Below are 17,463 nucleotides of genomic sequence, written 5' to 3' on the forward strand. Positions count from 1 at the left end.
AAGTGATAGAACATGAAGTGATAGAACATGTAGTGATAGAACATGTAGTGATAGAACATGAAGTGATAGAACATGAAATGATAGAACATGAAGTGATAGAACATGTAGTGATAGAACATTAAGTGATAGAACATGAAGTGATAGAACATGTAGTGATAGAACATTAAGTGATAGAACATGAAATGATAGAACATGTAGTGATAGAACATGAAGCGATAGAACATGAAGCGATAGAACATGAAATGATAGAACATTAAGTGATAGAACATGAAATGATAGAACATGTAGTGATAGAACATGTAGTGATAGAACATGAAGTGATAGAACATGAAATGATAGAACATGAAGTGATAGAACATGAAGCGATAGAACATGCAGTGATAGAACATGTAGTGATAGAACATCTAGTGATAGAACATGAAGTGATAGAACATGAAGTGATAGAACATGAAGTGATAGAACATCTAGTGATAGAACATGAAGCGATATAACATGAAGCGATAGAACATGAAGCGATAGAACATGAAGTGATAGAACATGTAGTGATAGAACACGAAGTGATAGAACATGAAGCGATAGAACATGAAGTGATAGAACATGAAGTGATAGACCATTAAACGATAGAACATGAAGTGATAGACAATTAAACGATAGAACATGAAGTGATAGAACATGTAGTGATAGAACATGAAGTGATAGAACATGAAGTGATAGACCATTAAACGATAGAACATGAAGTGATAGACAATTAAACGATAGAACATGAAATGATAGAACATTAAGTGATAGAACATGAAGTGATAGAACATGAAGTGATAGAACATGAAGCGATAGAACATGAAGCGATATAACATGAAGCGATAGAACATGAAGCGATAGAACATGAAGTGATAGAACATGAAGCGATAGAACATGAAGCGATATAACATGAAGCGATAGAACATGAAGCGATAGAACATGAAGTGATAGAGCATGACGTGATGAATTGTCTCATTCAGAGCTGAGGACACTGGGACATGGTCCTCGTTTCCTGACCAGTCGACTCGGACCTCCACTCCCAGTTCAGACTGGTTCTCCTGAACGTTCTCCATCATCGGTAAACAAACCGTCACAAACTTCTGCTGCGATGCTGAAACACGACTTTTATTTTGTTGTGTTTCCTGTTGGTCAGAGGTCAGGTGACAGGAAGCAGCTGAACAAGGCGTCACGAGTCCAGAGAGAAACCGACTTCCTGTGGTATGAACACACACTGATTGTTGTTGTTGAGAAACATCGAACAAACAAACAAACAGGGAATAAAACTATAAAGAACAAGTCACACAGCAGCACCCGTCTGTACCTGTCTGTGCCTGTCTGTCTGTGTCTGTCTGTCTGTACCTGTCTGTGCCTGTCTGTCTGTGTCTGTCTGTCTGTACCTGTCTGTGCCTGTCTGTGCCTGTCTGTACCTGTCTGTGCCTGTCTGTCTGTGTCTGTCTGTCTGTGTCTGTCTGTCTGTGCCTGTCTGTGTCTGTCTGTCTGTGCCTGTCTGTGTCTGTCTGTCTGTGTCTGTCTGTCTGTGCCTGTCTGTGCCTGTCTGTGTCTGTCTGTCTGTGCAGGTGTGCTCAGTGTTTGAGTTTCCGAGCTTCCGACCCGTTCGCTCGGTTCTGTCCTCAGTGTGGCGCTGTGGTTCCTCCGTTACCTGACCAGAGACTGCCCCCTGCTGAGGGAGGACAGGTACTGCACACTCACCTAGACTTCCTGTGTAATGTCAAAGTAAAAGTTGTCACTGAACAATGAGATTTGAAGACAAAAGTTGAGAGTGACAGATGTGAATGTGATGTAAGGTTAGAAAGTTTAGATCAGTTGATTTAATATCTGTGTTGTGTTGACAGACGGTTCTCTGTGTGTTCTGTAACACTGAGGTTCCTGTCAACACTCACACCTGTTTGATTTGTGAAGCTTCAATCCAACAACAACTACAACCACAGGCCAGACTCACACTGCAGGTACACACACACCCACACACACCCACCGACACACACACACACACACACACACACACTTAAATGAATATTTGTTGTGTAGGATCATGTGCTGTGTGTTTGCTGTGGAAGTGGGAATCCAGCTCATATCTCCACCTGTCTGACCTGTGAGAGCCGCCTGCAGCTGGTAACACACACACACACACACACACACACACACACACACACACACACACACAAACACACACACACAAACTGTGTATATAACATTTCAACTTGGTATACCTGATTCATCTGCAGACATCTAACTGATGTTTCATTGTGTGTTTGTGTGTATTTGTGTGTGTGTGTGTGTGTGAGTGTGTGTTATGCAGGAGGTGTGTGTTGGTAACAGCGCCCCCTCTGTCCCTTCTGAAGACAGCAGGATGTTGACCTGCTCCAGATGTAAACGTTTAAACCACAGTGATGCCAGATACTGCGACTGGTGCGGCTCCAAGGTGAGAACTCACACACAGAGTGAAGCATTGTGGGATACGTAGTGACACGGTGCATGTTGTAGTCCGGTCATGCAGCCAGCTGTGTGATGTGTCGGCGATGTGGAGCGAGTTCACACCCGAGCGCCGTCTACTGTGCAACCTGTGGCACACACCTGGATGCACCGGCCCCGCCCACAACCTGCAGTGACATCACACGTGCTGTGGCTCCCCACCAGGTGGGCTGAACCTCTGACATCACTAACACCTCATGACCAGGGTCACCCAATAAGAGGCTGTTGTGTACTTGTGAGCAGGCTTCAGCCTCGGCTTCCCATGATGCAACCTGGCAGGCCACCCGCTCGGCCCCTAGTGCGAAGTTAGCTCCGCCCTCTCAGGACCAGTCCACTCAGACGGTTGGACTCTATTACCCATCAGCCACTGAGCTCCAAAGGAAGGACCAGCAGAGGGCGCTGCAGCTCAGCAGGCAGCAGTCAGGCAGAGACCGGCAACCACCTGTGACCGCCATCAGCCCGGGCAGAGGTCAAATACTTCTCATACTACAGATACTACAGATAGTACTGATACTGTTGCCACTGATAATGATACTGCATATCGTACTCATACTAATAATCACTTGTGTCCTATGACCTGCTCGTGTCTTCAGGTTACTGGAGGAGGCAGTTGGATCATGTGTGTGCTCACCTGAGGAGTTATGCTCAGAACAACGCCCCCTTCAGGACTGTGCTGGGAGAGCCTCGTCTGGGTCGGGTACGTGTCCCCTGTCCCACACGTCCCTGAGGTCCGTCCCTGTGCACTGTGCTGACTCCTCAGGTGTCTCTTCCTCCTGCAGATGGTTTCTGCTGTGGTTCAACAAGATGGTTTTGAAGTCAGTTTGACGCTCAGCTTCGTCTCAGCCGCACAGGAAGTCACACAGGTCTGTTTCAAAACCCCCCCGCTGCTCATGTTGTCATGCTGGTCAGGTCATCGGAGGTGACGGAGTGTGTGTGGTCTCAGGTGTGTCCTGACGAGGCTCCTCCGGCAGCTAGCTGCGTTGGACCAGCAGGTGGCGCTCTACCTGCAGGTGGCAGTGAGACGCTGAGCAGCGTCACAGAGCGGTTCACCAACGGTTCGTTCACTTTATGATTATTTATTGGAACATTTATACCCTTGATAATCTGCAATGTCACCACTAGATGTCACTGAATCCTTCACACTAATCCTTGAAGAGCTGGATTTGGTTTATTGATTAAATTGTCAAATATTTTTAAATAATTCATAATTTGTTTGTGTCTGACAGGAAGTGATCGGACCACAGGTCTGATGAAGCCCCCCAAACCAAACCTGACCCCCAAACCTCCGGTAAGGTCCTTGAGGTGTGTGTTGAGATGTGTGTTGAGGTGTGTGTTGAGGTGTGTGTTCAGGTGTGTGCAGGTGTGTGTTGAGGTGTGTGTTGAGGTGTTTGTTGAGGTGTGTGTTGAGGTGTGTGTTCAGGTGTGTGTGCAGGTGTGTGTTCAGGTGTGTGTTCAGGTGTGTGTTGAGGTGTGTGTTCAGGTGTGTGTTCAGGTGTGTGTTGAGGTGTGTGTTCAGGTGTGTGTGTGTTGAGGTGTGTGTTCAGGTGTGTGTTGAGGTGTGTGTTCAGGTGTGTGTTGAGGTGTGTGTTCAGGTGTGTGTTCAGGTGTGTGTTGAGGTGTGTGTTCAGGTGTGTGTGTGTTGAGGTGTGTCTTCAGGTGTGTGTTCAGGTGTGTGTTGAGGTGTGTGTTCAGGTGTGTGTGCAGGTGTGTGTTCAGGTGTGTGTTCAGGTGTGTGTTCAGGTGTGGGTTGATATTTGTGTTCAGGTGTGTGTTCAGGTGTGTGTTGAGGTGTGTGTGCAGGTGTGTGCAGGTGTGTGTTCAGGTGTGTTGAGGTGTGTGTTCAGTTGTGTGTGCAGGTGTGTGTTCAGGTGTGTGTGCAGGTGTGTGTTCAGGTGTGTGTTCAGGTGTGTGTTCAGGTGTGTGTTGAGGTGTGTGTTCAGGTGTGTGTTGAGGTGTGTGTTCAGGTGTGTGTTCAGGTGTGTGTTGAGGTGTGTGTTCAGGTGTGTGTGTGTTGAGGTGTGTCTTCAGGTGTGTGTTCAGGTGTGTGTTGAGGTGTGTGTTCAGGTGTGTGTGTGCAGGTGTGTGTTCAGGTGTGTGTTCAGGTGTGTGTGCAGGTGTGTGTTCAGGTGTGTGTTCAGGTGTGTGTTCAGGTGTGTGTTGAGGTGTGTGTTCAGGTGTGTGTTCAGGTGTGTGTTGAGGTGTGTGTTCAGGTGTGTGTGTGTTGAGGTGTGTGTTGAGGTGTGTGTTGAGGTGTGTGTTGAGGTGTGTGTTGAGGTGTGTGTTGAGGTGTGTGTTGAGGTGTGTGTTCAGGTGTGTGTGCAGGTGTGTGTTCAGGTGTGTGTTCAGGTGTGTGTTCAGGTGTGTGTTGAGGTGTGTGTTCAGGTGTGTGTTGAGGTGTGTGTTCAGGTGTGTGTTCAGGTGTGTGTTGAGGTGTGTGTTCAGGTGTGTGTGTGTTGAGGTGTGTCTTCAGGTGTGTGTTCAGGTGTGTGTTGAGGTGTGTGTTCAGGTGTGTGTGCAGGTGTGTGTTCAGGTGTGTGTTCAGGTGTGTGTTCAGGTGTGTGTTCAGGTGTGTGTTGATATTTGTGTTCAGGTGTGTGTTCAGGTGTGTGTTGAGGTGTGTGTGCAGGTGTGTGCAGGTGTGTGTTCAGGTGTGTTGAGGTGTGTGTTCAGTTGTGTGTGCAGGTGTGTGTTCAGGTGTGTGTTCAGGTGTGTGTGCAGGTGTGTGTTCAGGTGTGTGTTGATATTTGTGTTCAGGTGTGTGTTCAGGTGTGTGTTGAGGTGTGTGAACAGGTGTGTGCAGGTGTGTGTTCAGGTGTGTTGAGGTGTGTGTTCAGTTGTGTGTTGAGGTGTGTGTTCAGTTGTGTGTTCAGGTGTGTGTTCAGGTGTGTGTTCAGGTGTGTTGAGGTGTGTTGAGATGTGTTGAGATGTGTGTTGAGGTGTGTTCAGGTGTGTGTTCAGTTGTGTGTTGAGGTGGAACCACCTGGAAGGAAGTCTGTTTCTTACCAGTTCGATCAGAAATGAAAGCTCCTCTCTGATTGGTCGATGCAGGTGAAGGACGTTCAGCTGCTGAAGGAGCTGGCTCCAGGTCGAGGTCACATCAGTGTCATCCAGCAGCTCCTGGATCAGGTACGAGTGTCTGCAGCCAATCAGCAGCAGAAGGAAGTGGTTGATGCTGACCTGTGTGTTCTCTGACCACCAGGGGGCGGACCCCTCCTGCTGTGGTAGTGATGGCCGACACGCCCTCGCCGTGGCTGTGGTTCATGGTCACAGTGAAGTTCTTCCTCTTCTGGTGCAGCGAGGAGCTGATGTGGACCAGCAGTCGGGACAGTAGGTGTCCGGTCTCCTGCAGGGGGCGCTGCTTCCCTTGTTTGAGTGCTGTTCAGTAAACGTGATGTGTTCATCTTCCTCAGGATGAAGAACACAGCTCTGCATGAAGCTGCAGCTCAGGGTCCTGAAGGTCTGAGGTGTGCTGAGGTCCTGCTCAGGTACCACACACCTGTACACACACACACACTGCTGATAAAGATGGATGCCTTGATCGCCCCCTAGTGTCTGGCTTCAGTACAGATCCTAAACTCCTCCTCCTCCATGTGAGCAGACGGGACATGAACCAAACTGAAAAGTCAAAGAAGTTAAATAATCGTTTGTAAAGAAGTTTCTGATCAGTTTGGTTCAATCAGTTGATGACATGAAAACAGAGACGTGATGATTGACAGCTGACACTGACTCAGATGTTATATTCGTATATAAAGTCTACAACACTCATAAGGCTCAGGTATTAAACTCTGTGGTGGCTCCTCCCCCTCAGCTGCAGGGCCAGTGTGAGGCGGAGGAACTCTGCCGGTCAGACGCCGTACGACACCGCGGCGAGCGCCGGCCACAACAACATGGTGTCTCTGCTGGGAGCTCAGACTGGACTGGTTCTACTGGACAAACTGAGGAAACACAAACTGAACCTGGACGTCTTCTGATGACTTAGTTGAAATATGTGGGATTGAGGTTCAGGTCTAGTTTTCATGTTTAGCTTCTTTTAAAGACTTGTAAAACTCTGGATGCTCCGACGGCCTAGTTCCCTTGAACCCTGAGATCCTCTGGAAGGAGACGTGGACCTGATCCAGATGCTGAACACTAACACAGAGTCTGACAAATACTTTGTTAGTTTTTCATTCTTCGTTGAGTGAGTTTGTATTTGTTATTTTTACGAGTTTTTCTTTGTTAGTGTTGAGATGTGCTTTATAAATAAAGATTTTTTTATTATTATTAAATGCTACTGTAAGAGCTGTATCAACACCCACTGGGACAAAGGGGAGGAGACAGGAAGCTACAGCTGTCCTCAGCTCGATTACTGTGGGGGTCCATCAAAAAACAGCGAGTTGGGCAACTTATCAAAAATAAAAGTAATATCCACAAACTAAAGGCTGAGCAATAATCTGTCTAACTCTATTTAAAGACATATGGAATCCAGCACACGCTGTGTTTCTTTGGGGAGGATGTGGCTAATGTAAACCTGATTGACAGAATTAATGGATTTGTGTTTTTCTCTCAACCCGACACGATCACAACGTTAGCAGTTCTAGATCTCGTACCTTATCACCACTAGAGCCCTGAGCTCCCAGAATTCAGGCTGTTGTCCCTAATGTCTCTAGAGGAGGGGGAGGGGGAGGGGCCAGAGCTTCAGCATCCAGCTCCTCTCCTGTGGAATCATCTCAGCTTCAGTTGTGGAGGCAGACTCCCTCTGTACGTTGAGGATTCAAACCTTCCTTTGTGATAAAGCTTCTAGTTAGACCCGGTCCAGGTTTGTCTTAGACCTGATCTCAGTGAAGATAAAACTTCATTTGACCTTTAACCTTTGTCAGGGGATTAGACTTAAAATAACAAGGGCTGTGTTTATTTACCTGCAAAGTGCTGGTTGCCATTTACTTTATATTTCCTGTATTTTCAGCAGAGTGTTGATCGGCCTTTTTGTCTCTTTTAGTTCTGGAGCTGTTGTTGAGCCCGACCACAGGAGTTGCTGGTGCAGTGGAAGTTCACTTGTTGATTTGTGGTTTGCTGTGGCACTGGTGTGTTTTGTGTTAGATCAATTCATGTGACTGACTTCACTTCTTCCCCTTGAGTCCCTTTGCCTTCTGGTCCACAGATCCACATCCTGGATTATGATAGTGGATCGAGAATCAGAGATCGTGATAATAATGGTGGATCCTGATTCTGATCGTGGACTATGATCACAACAAGACTGCTTGATATATAATATTTCTCCTCTGATACTCGACAATAATCCATCAGGTCATTGATCTTCAGTTCTGCTACAAAGTGTTTATTCTAATCAAAGCTGTAAAGACTCTGATCTCTCTGATGTCCTCTGTTTCATGGGACATCTGTTGACTAGTGTCCGTCCTGGAGACGGGTCCTCACATGTGTCTCTGAGGTCTCTACCTTCTTCACCTGTTGAAGGTTTCAGTAGTTTGACTCTTGTTGAAGGACAGAGGACGTCTCACCTTGTTAAAGACCAGGAGACAAACTGGGATTTATGAATTTGGACTCTACAAATAAAATGTGACTGAAGTTCTACTCACAAATGGATTTTATCAAAAATTTCATTTTTAAAATTTGTATTAGAAATGTTTCCTCGAATGTCTGCTTAAGACAAAACAAAATGTTTATAGTTGTGTCTGTATATGACAAGGTAAATACAGTTAATAAAATTACCCTAAAATTTCCAGTTTATTCCCATGGAAAGTGTCCAACTTTGAATATTCCCGGAGTTGTGTTGATCGTGATCATCAATGAGTTTGTTCTTTTCCACGTGAGACGGAGGTGAAACAAACTGGTTGTGTGTCCATGAACTCACTGAACAGACTTCACTGATGAAACGATCAATGACCTCAGAGCGTCCACATGTCCAGCAGGTCCACTTCACTCTGGTTGGATTCACAGAGCATCGGTGTTATGGGATGTTTGGTCACGTTGTAAATGTGGAACCTGGTTTGTTTTTATCACGGCTCATCTCAGTAAAGTTTGAATCCACTCGTCCTCATTGTGTTTACATATTTAGTGAACGGGCTTATCGATCTGCTGCTGCGTCGGTTTCTGTTCCTTCTGATTTTCCTGATCTGACCCAGGTCCACTGGAGAGTCCTGATCTGACCCAGGTCCACTGGAGAGTCCTGATCTGACCCAGGTCCTCTGGAGAGTCCTGATCTGACCCAGGTCCACTGGAGAGTCCTGATCGAATTCAGAATCCACTAGAGGGCAGTGTTTCACATCTGTCTCATTTTATTTCATGTAAAACCTTAGAAATCAAACAGCTGTTACTGTCTGTTTCCTGTAGAGGGCGACAGTTTCATACCTCCAGGAACAGTGACTGTCTCACAGCTCCCCCTGCTGGACAAACCGCTGAATGTGGTTCACATCAGAAAATATTTTGTCTGTAAAAACATTTTAAATTTTGTCTTTAATGACTCAAACATTCAGATGTTTAACTGACGATTGAAAGAAACAAGGTCAGACGACAACACAGTCACGACTTTTATGAACAAGAAAAACTAGAAATGAGAAGCTTCATCCCGATTGGCTGAACCCAGCAGTCACATGCTCCTCCCTCGCTCTGCTCATCATCGTCTCAGCCGGAGGAAGAAGGCGTGGCGGCACTCGGTGCTGTCCACAGGGTAGTACTTATCATAGAAGTCCAGGATGTACTCTTCAGCCTTGAATCCAAACTTCTGGTACAACAGCATGGCCGGGTTACTGGCCGACACGTGGAGCGTCACGTCCTTCCCCATGCACGTCTGAAACACACACCCACACATGTGACCACTAACACACACCCACACATGTGACCACTAACAGAGTTTCAACATTCTTAACGTAACTGGACATTATATTTGATCGTTCCAACTCAAGCACTCCAGGACACCACGCCCCCTGGTGGCTTCCAGATGACTACAGCCCATCTGGTTGCCCTTTGACCCCAGTGATGACCTGCAGTGCCTCACCTGGATGAGGTGGTAGATCATGAAGGTGCCGATGCCGGCTCTCCTCCACTCGGGGTGGACCTGCAGGAAGGAGATGTAGGCCTCGTTGTACTTCACGTCCGGCACCATGAAACCGAAGCCGATCACGACCTTCTGGTAGAGGACGACCACGCTGAAGTCCGGGTACTGCAGACACTCGGAAAGGTCCACACCTGGAGGAGGACTGGCAGGGTTAGAGACAGATAGATGGGGGGGGCTGTGGGTGAGTAGAAGGATGCATCTGAGCTACCTGGCCAGAAGCTGTCGTGACACATGGCGTTGACGGAGGGGATGTGGTTGGGGCGGACGTAGCAGTAGTCGATGGGGGCGTTGGGCTCCTGGACCCAGTCGGGCTCGGCTCGGTGAGGGTGAGCTCGGATCTCCGCCAACAACCGGAGCTTCACCGGACGACTCTCGTAATCCCTCCTGAAGAACAACAGAGTTACAGATCTTCTTCTCCTGCTGAGGAGACTCCACGTTCTGGAGACACTGTACCTGATGAAGGGTTTCAGGATCCGGGACGTGTACGGACTCTTGATGCTCTGGTCCAAACTTCCCTCCGCTCCCATCAGACGGTGCCAGAAGGACACAGACGGCTGCTGGACACCTCGTCTGCTGGAGACGTTGGTCTGGACACAAACACAGAAGATCAAATCTCCCAATGCAACACAGACGTGAGGACCAGCAGCTGCTTCCAGGTCAGTGATCTGAGGAACGTACCTGGAAGCGATCGAGGACTCGCAGCTCGTGGCTGTTGGTGCAGTACTTCCCCATGACTCCGCCTCCCATCAGTGTCCCCGCCTCCTGGGCACCATAAATCCCTCCCACCAGGCTGAGGGTGGCGTTGACTGCCCGGTCGATGTCCAGCAGGGGGAGCCCTCTCTGCCTCTTGGCCTGGCGGATCAGCAGCTTCCTGTGGAGGCGTTTTGCCTGCGGCGTGACGGCGAGCGCCAGCGGGCAGGCGTCCAGCCGGCGCAGCAGCATCCGCTCCTCGTAGAGCGTGAGCGGTGCGTACCGAGGATTCTGGGAGATGCCACCGGATCCGTCTGCTTTGTCAGGATGAGGAATCCTCCGCCGCTCAGGACCTCCAGCACCGACACAGCCCCCGGCAGAGAGGGGCTGACCTTCACCTCGTCCCGCCGGCTCCTCAAAGTCGTCCTCACGCTCACGGCCGTCCTCCTCCTCGCTGTCGGCTTCACGCTTGATGTGAGGAGGTGCTGGGCGGAGCTTCTTACGGGCGACCAGGCTTGCACTGGGAGGAGGAATGTACTCCATCCCAGGGTCGATCATCCCCTCCGTCTCAATCTCCTCGTCGTCTGGAGGTTCAGACCAAACACCGTCAGTGCTCACAGCTTGTTACAACTCACATCGTGAAGAAGCCTCGTGGACTCACCGTGGAACAGCGCCTGTGGAGGCATCGCGTCCGGGATGAGGTCGGCCTCTGACAGCAGGCTGGGCGTCGCCGACTGGGAAGCCGGCGTCCCCGGGGCGGAGAAGTCGGGTGAAGGTGATGGTGAAGGGCTGGTGAGCGGGGTCTGGTCTGAAGAGCTGAGGGAGGAGAAATCAATGACCTCACCCTTCTCCAGGATGAGATCGGGCCGGCGCCCGGTGGTGCCGCTGCGCCCTCCGCCCAGTTTGACGGGCGTGGAGGAGGCGCTGCGGTCGGTGTAGCCTCCCACCGCCTCCTTCTGCGCCCGGCGGATGTCTTTGGCCTCCTGTGTGCGAGAGCGCTTCTCCTTCAGCTGCATGGCGTTCTCCACCGGGTTCCTGGCTCCACGTTTCCTCAGACCCTCCACGGTGATGATCGGGTCCACGACAGGTTTGGAGGCTGAAGGGAAACAAGTTCAATTTGATTACTTGACCCGTTTTAATTTGAATTAACATCTGTGGGCCGAGAGCTCCTGGTACCTTTAGTCTTAGTGGTGGACTTCTCCACCTCCGGTCTCAGGGTCGGAGGTCGGTTCTGGACCAGTTTCCACCAGCCGGGTTCACCGAACTCCTGCGCTCCAGAGCGGAAGAAGGTGGGGCTACCGACCGACAGGCAGCCGGCCACCGTGCTCCACCAGGTGGACGTCTTCTTCCTGTGGAGTCAGAACCTCATCACACCTGCACTGAGCACTGGGGGGGGGGGGGGGGGGGGGGGACTTCAAACTAACCTTGTTCCCAGCAGGAAGTTCCAGTGTCGACCAATGAAAGCACAGATATCCTCCTTCCACCTGAAGTAGCCCTGACGACCCGTTCCCTCCAGAGACAGATTGTACATCGCCAACATCACCACCTGACAAGAAGACACAACATCACCACCCGACAAGAAGACACAACATCACCACCTGACAAGAAGACACAACATCACCACCTGACAAGAAGACACAACATCACCACCTGACAAGAAGACACAACATCACCACCCGACAAGAAGACACAACATCACCACCCGACAAGAAGACACAACATCACCACCTGACAAGAAGACACAACATCACCACCTGACAAGAAGACACAACATCACCACCCGACAAGAAGACACAACATCACCAACCGACAAGAAGACACAACATCACCACCTGACAAGAAGACACAACATCACCACCCGACAAGAAGACACAACATCACCACCCGACAAGAAGACACAACATCACCACCCGACAAGAAGACACAACAACACCACCCGACAAGAAGACACAACATCACCACCCGACAAGAAGACACAACATCACCACCTGATAAGAAGACACAACATCACCACCCGACAAGAAGACACAACATCACCACCCGACAAGAAGACACAACATCACCACCCAACAAGAAGACACAACATCAGAAGCAGCTCTGCAGCCTGAGGACTGAAGGACGTTGACTGAAGGACGTGAGGACGTGAGGACTGGAGGACTGGAGGACTGAAAGACTAAAGGACTGAAGGACAGTTGACTGAAGGACTGGAGGACTAAAGGACTGAAGGACTAAAGGACTGAAGGACTAAAGGAATGAAGGACTGGAGGACTGAAGGACTGAAGGACTGAAGGACTGGAGGACTGAAGGACTGAAGGAATGAAGGACTAAAGGACTAAAGGACTGAAGGATTGGAAGACTGAAGGACTAAAGGATTGAAGGAATGAAGGACTGAAGGACTAAAGGACTGAAGGACAGTTGACTGGAGGACTAAAGGACTAAAGGACTGAAGGACTGGAGGAATGAAGGACTGAAGGACTAAAGGACTAAAGGACTAAAGGAATGAAGGACTGAAGGACTGAAGGACTGAAGGACTGAAGGACTAAAGGAATGAAGGACTGGAGGACTGAAGGACTGAAGGACTGAAGGACTGAAGGATTGGAAGACTGAAGGACTAAAGGATTGAAGGAATGAAGGACTGAAGGACTGAAGGACTGAAGGACAGTTGACTGGAGGACTGGAGGACTAAAGGACTAAAGGACTGAAGGACTGGAGGAATGAAGGACTGAAGGACTAAAGGACTAAAGGAATGAAGGACTGAAGGACTGAAGGACTGGAGGACTGGAGGACTAAAGGACTGAAGGACTGAAGGACTGAAGAACTGGAGGACTGAAGGACTGAAGGAATGAAGGACTAAAGGACTAAAGGACTGAAGGATTGGAAGACTGAAGGATTAAAGGATTGAAGGAATGAAGGACTGAAGGACTGAAGGACTGAAGGACTAAAGGACTGAAGGACAGTTGACTGGAGGACTGGAGGACTAAAGGACTAAAGGACTGAAGGACTGGAGGACTGGAGGACTAAAGGATTAAAGGACTAAAGGACTGAAGGACTAAAGGACTAAAGGACTAAAGGACTGGAGGACTGGAGGACTGAATGACTGAAGGACTGAAGGACTAAAGGAATGAAGGACAGTTGACTGAAGGACTGGAGGACTAAAGGACTAACGGACTGAAGGACTAAAGGACTAAAGGACTGGAGGACTGGAGGACTGGAGGACTGAAGGACTGAAGGACAGTTGACTGGAGGACTAAAGGACTAAAGGACTGAAGGACTAAAGGACTAAAGGACTGGAGGACTGGAGGACTGAAGGACTGAAGGACTAAAGGAATGAAGGACTGAAGGACTGAAGGACTGAAGGACTTGAGGACTGGAGGACTGAAGGACTAAAGGAATGAAGGACTGAAGGACTAAAGGAATGAAGGACTGAAGGACTGAAGGAATGAAGGACTAAAGGACTAAAGGACTGAAGGACTGGAGGACTGGAGGACGGAAGGACTGAAGGACTGAAGGACTGAAGGACTGAAGGACTGAAGGACTGGAGGACTAAAGGACTAAAGGACTGAAGGACTAAAGGACTAAAGGACTGAAGGAATGAAGGACTGGAGGACTAAAGGACTAAAGGACTGGAGGACTGGAGGACTGGAGGACTGGAGGACTGGAGGACTAAAGGACTAAAGGACTAAAGGACTGAAGGACTGAAGGACTGAAGGACTGGAGGACTAAAGGACTAAAGGACTAAAGGACTGAAGGACTAAAGGACTAAAGGACTGGAGGACTGGAGGACTGAAGGACTGAAGGACTAAAGGACTAAAGGACTAAAGGAATGAAGGACAGTTGACTGAAGGACTGGAGGACTAAAGGACTAAAGGAATGAAGGACAGTTGACTGAAGGACTGAAGGACTGGAGGACTGGAGGACTAAAGGACTAAAGGACTGAAGGAATGAAGGACTGGAGGACTAAAGGACTAAAGGACTGAAGGACTGGAGGACTGGAGGACTGGAGGACTGAAGGACTGAAGGACTGGAGGACTAAAGGACTAAAGGACTAAAGGACTGAAGGACTGAAGGACTGAAGGACTGGAGGACTAAAGGACTAAAGGACTGAAGGACTGAAGGACTGAAGGACTAAAGGACTAAAGGACTAAAGGACTAAAGGACTGAAGGACTGAAGGACTGGAGGACTAAAGGACAGTTGACTGAAGGACTGAAGGACTGAAGGACAGTTGACTGGAGGACTGAAGGACAGTTGACTGGAGGACGTGAGGACGTGAGGATGTGAGGACATTTACCTGCTGCCAGGTGAGTCTCATCCTCTCGAAGCTCTCCTTCCCGTCCTCGGAGCACTCGCAGCAGAGGAACTTGAAGAAGTTGTCTCCCTTCAGGTAGCTGGGCTGCTCCCCGCGGAGCTGAGCTGAACAGGAAACACAACTCGTCCATCATCGTGCAGACACACTAAACAAACAGCTGCAGCTACACATCTGCTCTGCTCGGAGCGCTCTGATTGGCTGTCTCACCTGCAGGCGTCCACTTGTGGCAGCGGTCGCAGTAGAAGGACATGTCCTCGCAGGCCCAGCTGCCGTCGGCCTCCTCGCCCACGTCACTGGTCAGAGAGTCTCCGCTCTGGTCATGTGACAGGTCCACCGAGCCCTGGTCCTCCGACTCCACGATCAGCAGCGTCTCTCCCTCCACCTCCCCCTCCTCCAGCCCCTCAGAGGCCGACGTGCCCGCCGCCTCGTCCTCCCCCGCCCCCAGCGGCTCACTGCTGCTGTCCATCACTGGGCCTCTGGTTCCCAGAATCCACCTGGACATGTGGACAGAGGGACAGAGAGAGACGTGTCAGGAGGCGGCTCTGCAGCTGGAGAACATCTGTCTGACTCGTCACGTGACCTGGTGACATGCTGCTGGGCCGGGTGAATTTCATTTGAACCATCATGCATTGCGTTAGGACCAGCATGCATCAGGTTAAAGTGACGGTTCAGCCTGTGAACGCTGTTAGCCCCCGGTACTCCACAAGTGTTGTGTGACTCCCCCCACCCCTTACCTGACTCAGTGCTGCTCCTGTGGGCGGAGCTCTGTCTCTCTCCTCCTTCAGGCGTCTGCCCAGAATCTTCTGCTCCTCCAACCTCCTCAGATTCTCCTTCTTCCTCTCCCAGCGCTCCAGGTCCCTGACCACACCTTCGTGGAGCCGCTGCAGAGACACTTCCATATTATATTATATATACACATATATATATATATATATATATATATATACACATATATACACATGTATGTAGTAATAACAGGTGAGCAGTGTAAAACCTCCTGAATCATTAAAATACAAACTAACAAACATCATGACACTGAAGTGAATCTAATGAACAGTCAACATGAGGCAGGAAACAGACCTTCAAAATAAAGTTAGAGGAAACAGTGAGGTTCTAATTCTCTGACCATCAGAACCATCAGAACCATCACAACTTTACTTCATCAGGTTACCAGTCGAGTTGGTTTCTATGTTAACAAGATAAAAGCAGCTCATCGAATCATTCCGAAGACAACTTTTATTTTGAAAAGCCAGTTTGACCTGCCTCAGCATCGTGTCTGTGTTTGTTTGTTTGTTTGTTTGTTACCGAGTTAAATAACACGATGATGCAGCTTCTCCGTTCAACACCGTCACAGTTGATCGTTAAACGGTGAGACGGTCACTTAGCGTCCGGTGACCTCCCGCTTATCAACATGCTAACTGTTAGCGCTGGCCCGGCTCGGCCCGGCTCGGCTCACCTGTCGGTCCCAGGCCTGGTTGAGGTGAACGGCGGCCACGGTGCTGAGCGTCAGAACCACAGAGACACCGAGCGCCAGCCTGGAGGCTGCAGACATCACGTTAGCTTCCGCTCGCTAGCCTCCTGCTAACTGCTGCTGCTGCGGCTTCTTCTTCTGCGGAACTGTGCTGACCGGTCTGAGGAGCGCCCCCACAGGTCAGCACCGGCACTGCACCACTCACTGGATAAACCATCCGGTCATTGATAAATTCAGGATTATTATATATACATCAGTGACTGTATACAAAGAGGATCAGTGACTGTATATATAGATGATCAGTGACTGTACATATAGATGATCAGTGAATGTATATACAGATGATCAGTGACTGTATATAAAGAGGATCAGTGACTGTACATATAGATGATCAGTAACTGTACATATAGATGATCAGTGAATGTACATATAGATGATCAGTGACTGTATATAAAGAGGATCAGTGACTGTATATAAAGACGATCAGTGACTGTATATAAAGAGGATCAGTGACTGTATATAAAGATGATCAGTGACTGTATATAAAGATGATCAGTGACTGTATATAAAGAGGATCAGTGACTGTATATAAAGAGGATCAGTGACTGTATATATAGATGATCAGTGACTGTACATATAGATGATCAGTGAATGTATATAAAGATGATCAGTGACTGTACATATAGATGATCAGTGACTGTACATATAGATGATCAGTGAATGTATATAAAGACGATCAGTGACTGTATATAAAGAGGATCAGTGACTGTATATAAAGAGGATCAGTGACTGTATATAAAGATGATCAGTGACTGTATATAAAGAGGATCAGTGACTTTATATAAAGATGATCAGTGACTGTATATAAAGATGATCAGTGACTGTATATAAAGAGGATCAGTGACTGTATATAAAGATGATCAGTGACTGTACATATAGATGACCAGTGACTGTATATAAAGACGATCAGTGACTGTATATAAAGAGGATCAGTGACTGTATATAAAGATGATCAGTGACTGTATATAAAGAGGATCAGTGACTGTATATAAAGAGGATCAGTGACTGTATATAAAGATGATCAGTGACTGTATATAAAGAGGATCAGTGACTTTATATAAAGATGATCAGTGACTGTATATAAAGATGATCAGTGACTGTATATAAAGAGGATCAGTGACTGTATATAAAGATGATCAGTGACTGTACATATAGATGACCAGTGACTGTATATAAAGAGGATCAGTGACTGTATATAAAGAGGATCAGTGACTGTACATATAGATGACCAGTGACTGTATATAAAGATGATCAGTGACTGTATATAAAGAAGATCAGTGACTGTATATAAAGAGGATCAGTGACTTTATATAAAGAGGATCAGTGACTGTATATAAAGATGATCAGTGACTGTATATAAAGAGGATCAGTGACTG

At 48.4% G+C, this 17,463-nt stretch overlaps 3 protein-coding genes across 3 annotated transcripts in view; 1 reads left to right on the forward strand and 2 right to left on the reverse strand.

Annotated features, from left to right (window-relative positions):
- dzank1 (double zinc ribbon and ankyrin repeat domains 1) overlaps positions 1-6,924 on the forward strand; it is a 10,040-nt gene extending 3,116 nt beyond the window's left edge. The window contains exons 5-20 of the mRNA XM_053419652.1: positions 999-1,096; positions 1,172-1,236; positions 1,596-1,713; positions 1,872-1,967; positions 2,065-2,148; positions 2,336-2,458; positions 2,521-2,673; positions 2,752-2,977; positions 3,102-3,205; positions 3,288-3,371; positions 3,452-3,576; positions 3,733-3,814; positions 5,533-5,634; positions 5,708-5,835; positions 5,919-5,993; positions 6,317-6,924. Of these exons, the coding sequence (XP_053275627.1) occupies positions 999-1,096; positions 1,172-1,236; positions 1,596-1,713; positions 1,872-1,967; positions 2,065-2,148; positions 2,336-2,458; positions 2,521-2,673; positions 2,752-2,977; positions 3,102-3,205; positions 3,288-3,371; positions 3,452-3,576; positions 3,733-3,814; positions 5,533-5,634; positions 5,708-5,835; positions 5,919-5,993; positions 6,317-6,479 (1,826 nt within the window). The 3' untranslated portion in view covers positions 6,480-6,924. The remainder of the gene's footprint in view (positions 1-998; positions 1,097-1,171; positions 1,237-1,595; positions 1,714-1,871; positions 1,968-2,064; positions 2,149-2,335; positions 2,459-2,520; positions 2,674-2,751; positions 2,978-3,101; positions 3,206-3,287; positions 3,372-3,451; positions 3,577-3,732; positions 3,815-5,532; positions 5,635-5,707; positions 5,836-5,918; positions 5,994-6,316) is intronic.
- A 1,833-nt stretch (positions 6,925-8,757) lies between these two features.
- On the reverse strand, positions 8,758-15,022 carry kat14 (lysine acetyltransferase 14). The gene is made up of 10 exons (XM_053419655.1): positions 14,764-15,022; positions 14,539-14,660; positions 11,674-11,795; positions 11,426-11,598; positions 10,911-11,345; positions 10,238-10,833; positions 10,013-10,146; positions 9,768-9,943; positions 9,500-9,690; positions 8,758-9,292 (listed from the first exon to the last, which is right to left on the reverse strand). Exons 1-10 carry the CDS (start codon positions 15,020-15,022, stop codon positions 9,119-9,121), a joined length of 2,382 nt encoding a protein of 793 aa, XP_053275630.1. The 3' UTR covers positions 8,758-9,118.
- LOC128437479 (protein PET117 homolog, mitochondrial) lies at positions 14,948-16,161 on the reverse strand. Its single transcript, XM_053419656.1, has 3 exons — positions 16,013-16,161; positions 15,291-15,437; positions 14,948-15,050 (listed from the first exon to the last, which is right to left on the reverse strand). Exons 1-3 carry the CDS (start codon positions 16,106-16,108, stop codon positions 15,006-15,008), a joined length of 288 nt encoding a protein of 95 aa, XP_053275631.1. The 5' UTR covers positions 16,109-16,161; the 3' UTR covers positions 14,948-15,005.
- Between the last annotated feature and the right edge of the window lie 1,302 nt (positions 16,162-17,463).

The sequence above is a fragment of the Pleuronectes platessa genome, chromosome 3 (genome assembly GCF_947347685.1).
Source record: "Pleuronectes platessa chromosome 3, fPlePla1.1, whole genome shotgun sequence".
In the NCBI taxonomy this organism is placed as follows: Eukaryota; Metazoa; Chordata; class Actinopteri; order Pleuronectiformes; family Pleuronectidae; genus Pleuronectes; species Pleuronectes platessa.

What these genes read in the sequence shown, in the direction of transcription:
- LOC128437479 (XM_053419656.1), bottom strand. Translation starts at nt 16,108, where the DNA reads ATGTCTGCAGCCTCCAGGCTGGCGCTCGGTGTCTCTGTGGTTCTGACG. An exon ending in ACCAGGCCTGGGACCGACAG is followed by an intron (nt 15,438 to 16,012) that starts GTGAGCCGAGCC and finishes GTGTCTCTGCAG; the next exon opens with CGGCTCCACGAAGGTGTGGT. An exon ending in CAGGAGCAGCACTGAGTCAG is followed by an intron (nt 15,051 to 15,290) that starts GTAAGGGGTGGG and finishes CCACATGTCCAG; the next exon opens with GTGGATTCTGGGAACCAGAG.
- kat14 (XM_053419655.1), bottom strand. Translation starts at nt 15,022, where the DNA reads ATGGACAGCAGCAGTGAGCCGCTGGGGGCGGGGGAGGACGAGGCGGCG. An exon ending in TCACGACAGCTTCTGGCCAG is followed by an intron (nt 9,691 to 9,767) that starts GTAGCTCAGATG and finishes GTCCTCCTCCAG; the next exon opens with GTGTGGACCTTTCCGAGTGT. An exon ending in TGATCTACCACCTCATCCAG is followed by an intron (nt 9,293 to 9,499) that starts GTGAGGCACTGC and finishes TGTGTGTTTCAG; the next exon opens with ACGTGCATGGGGAAGGACGT.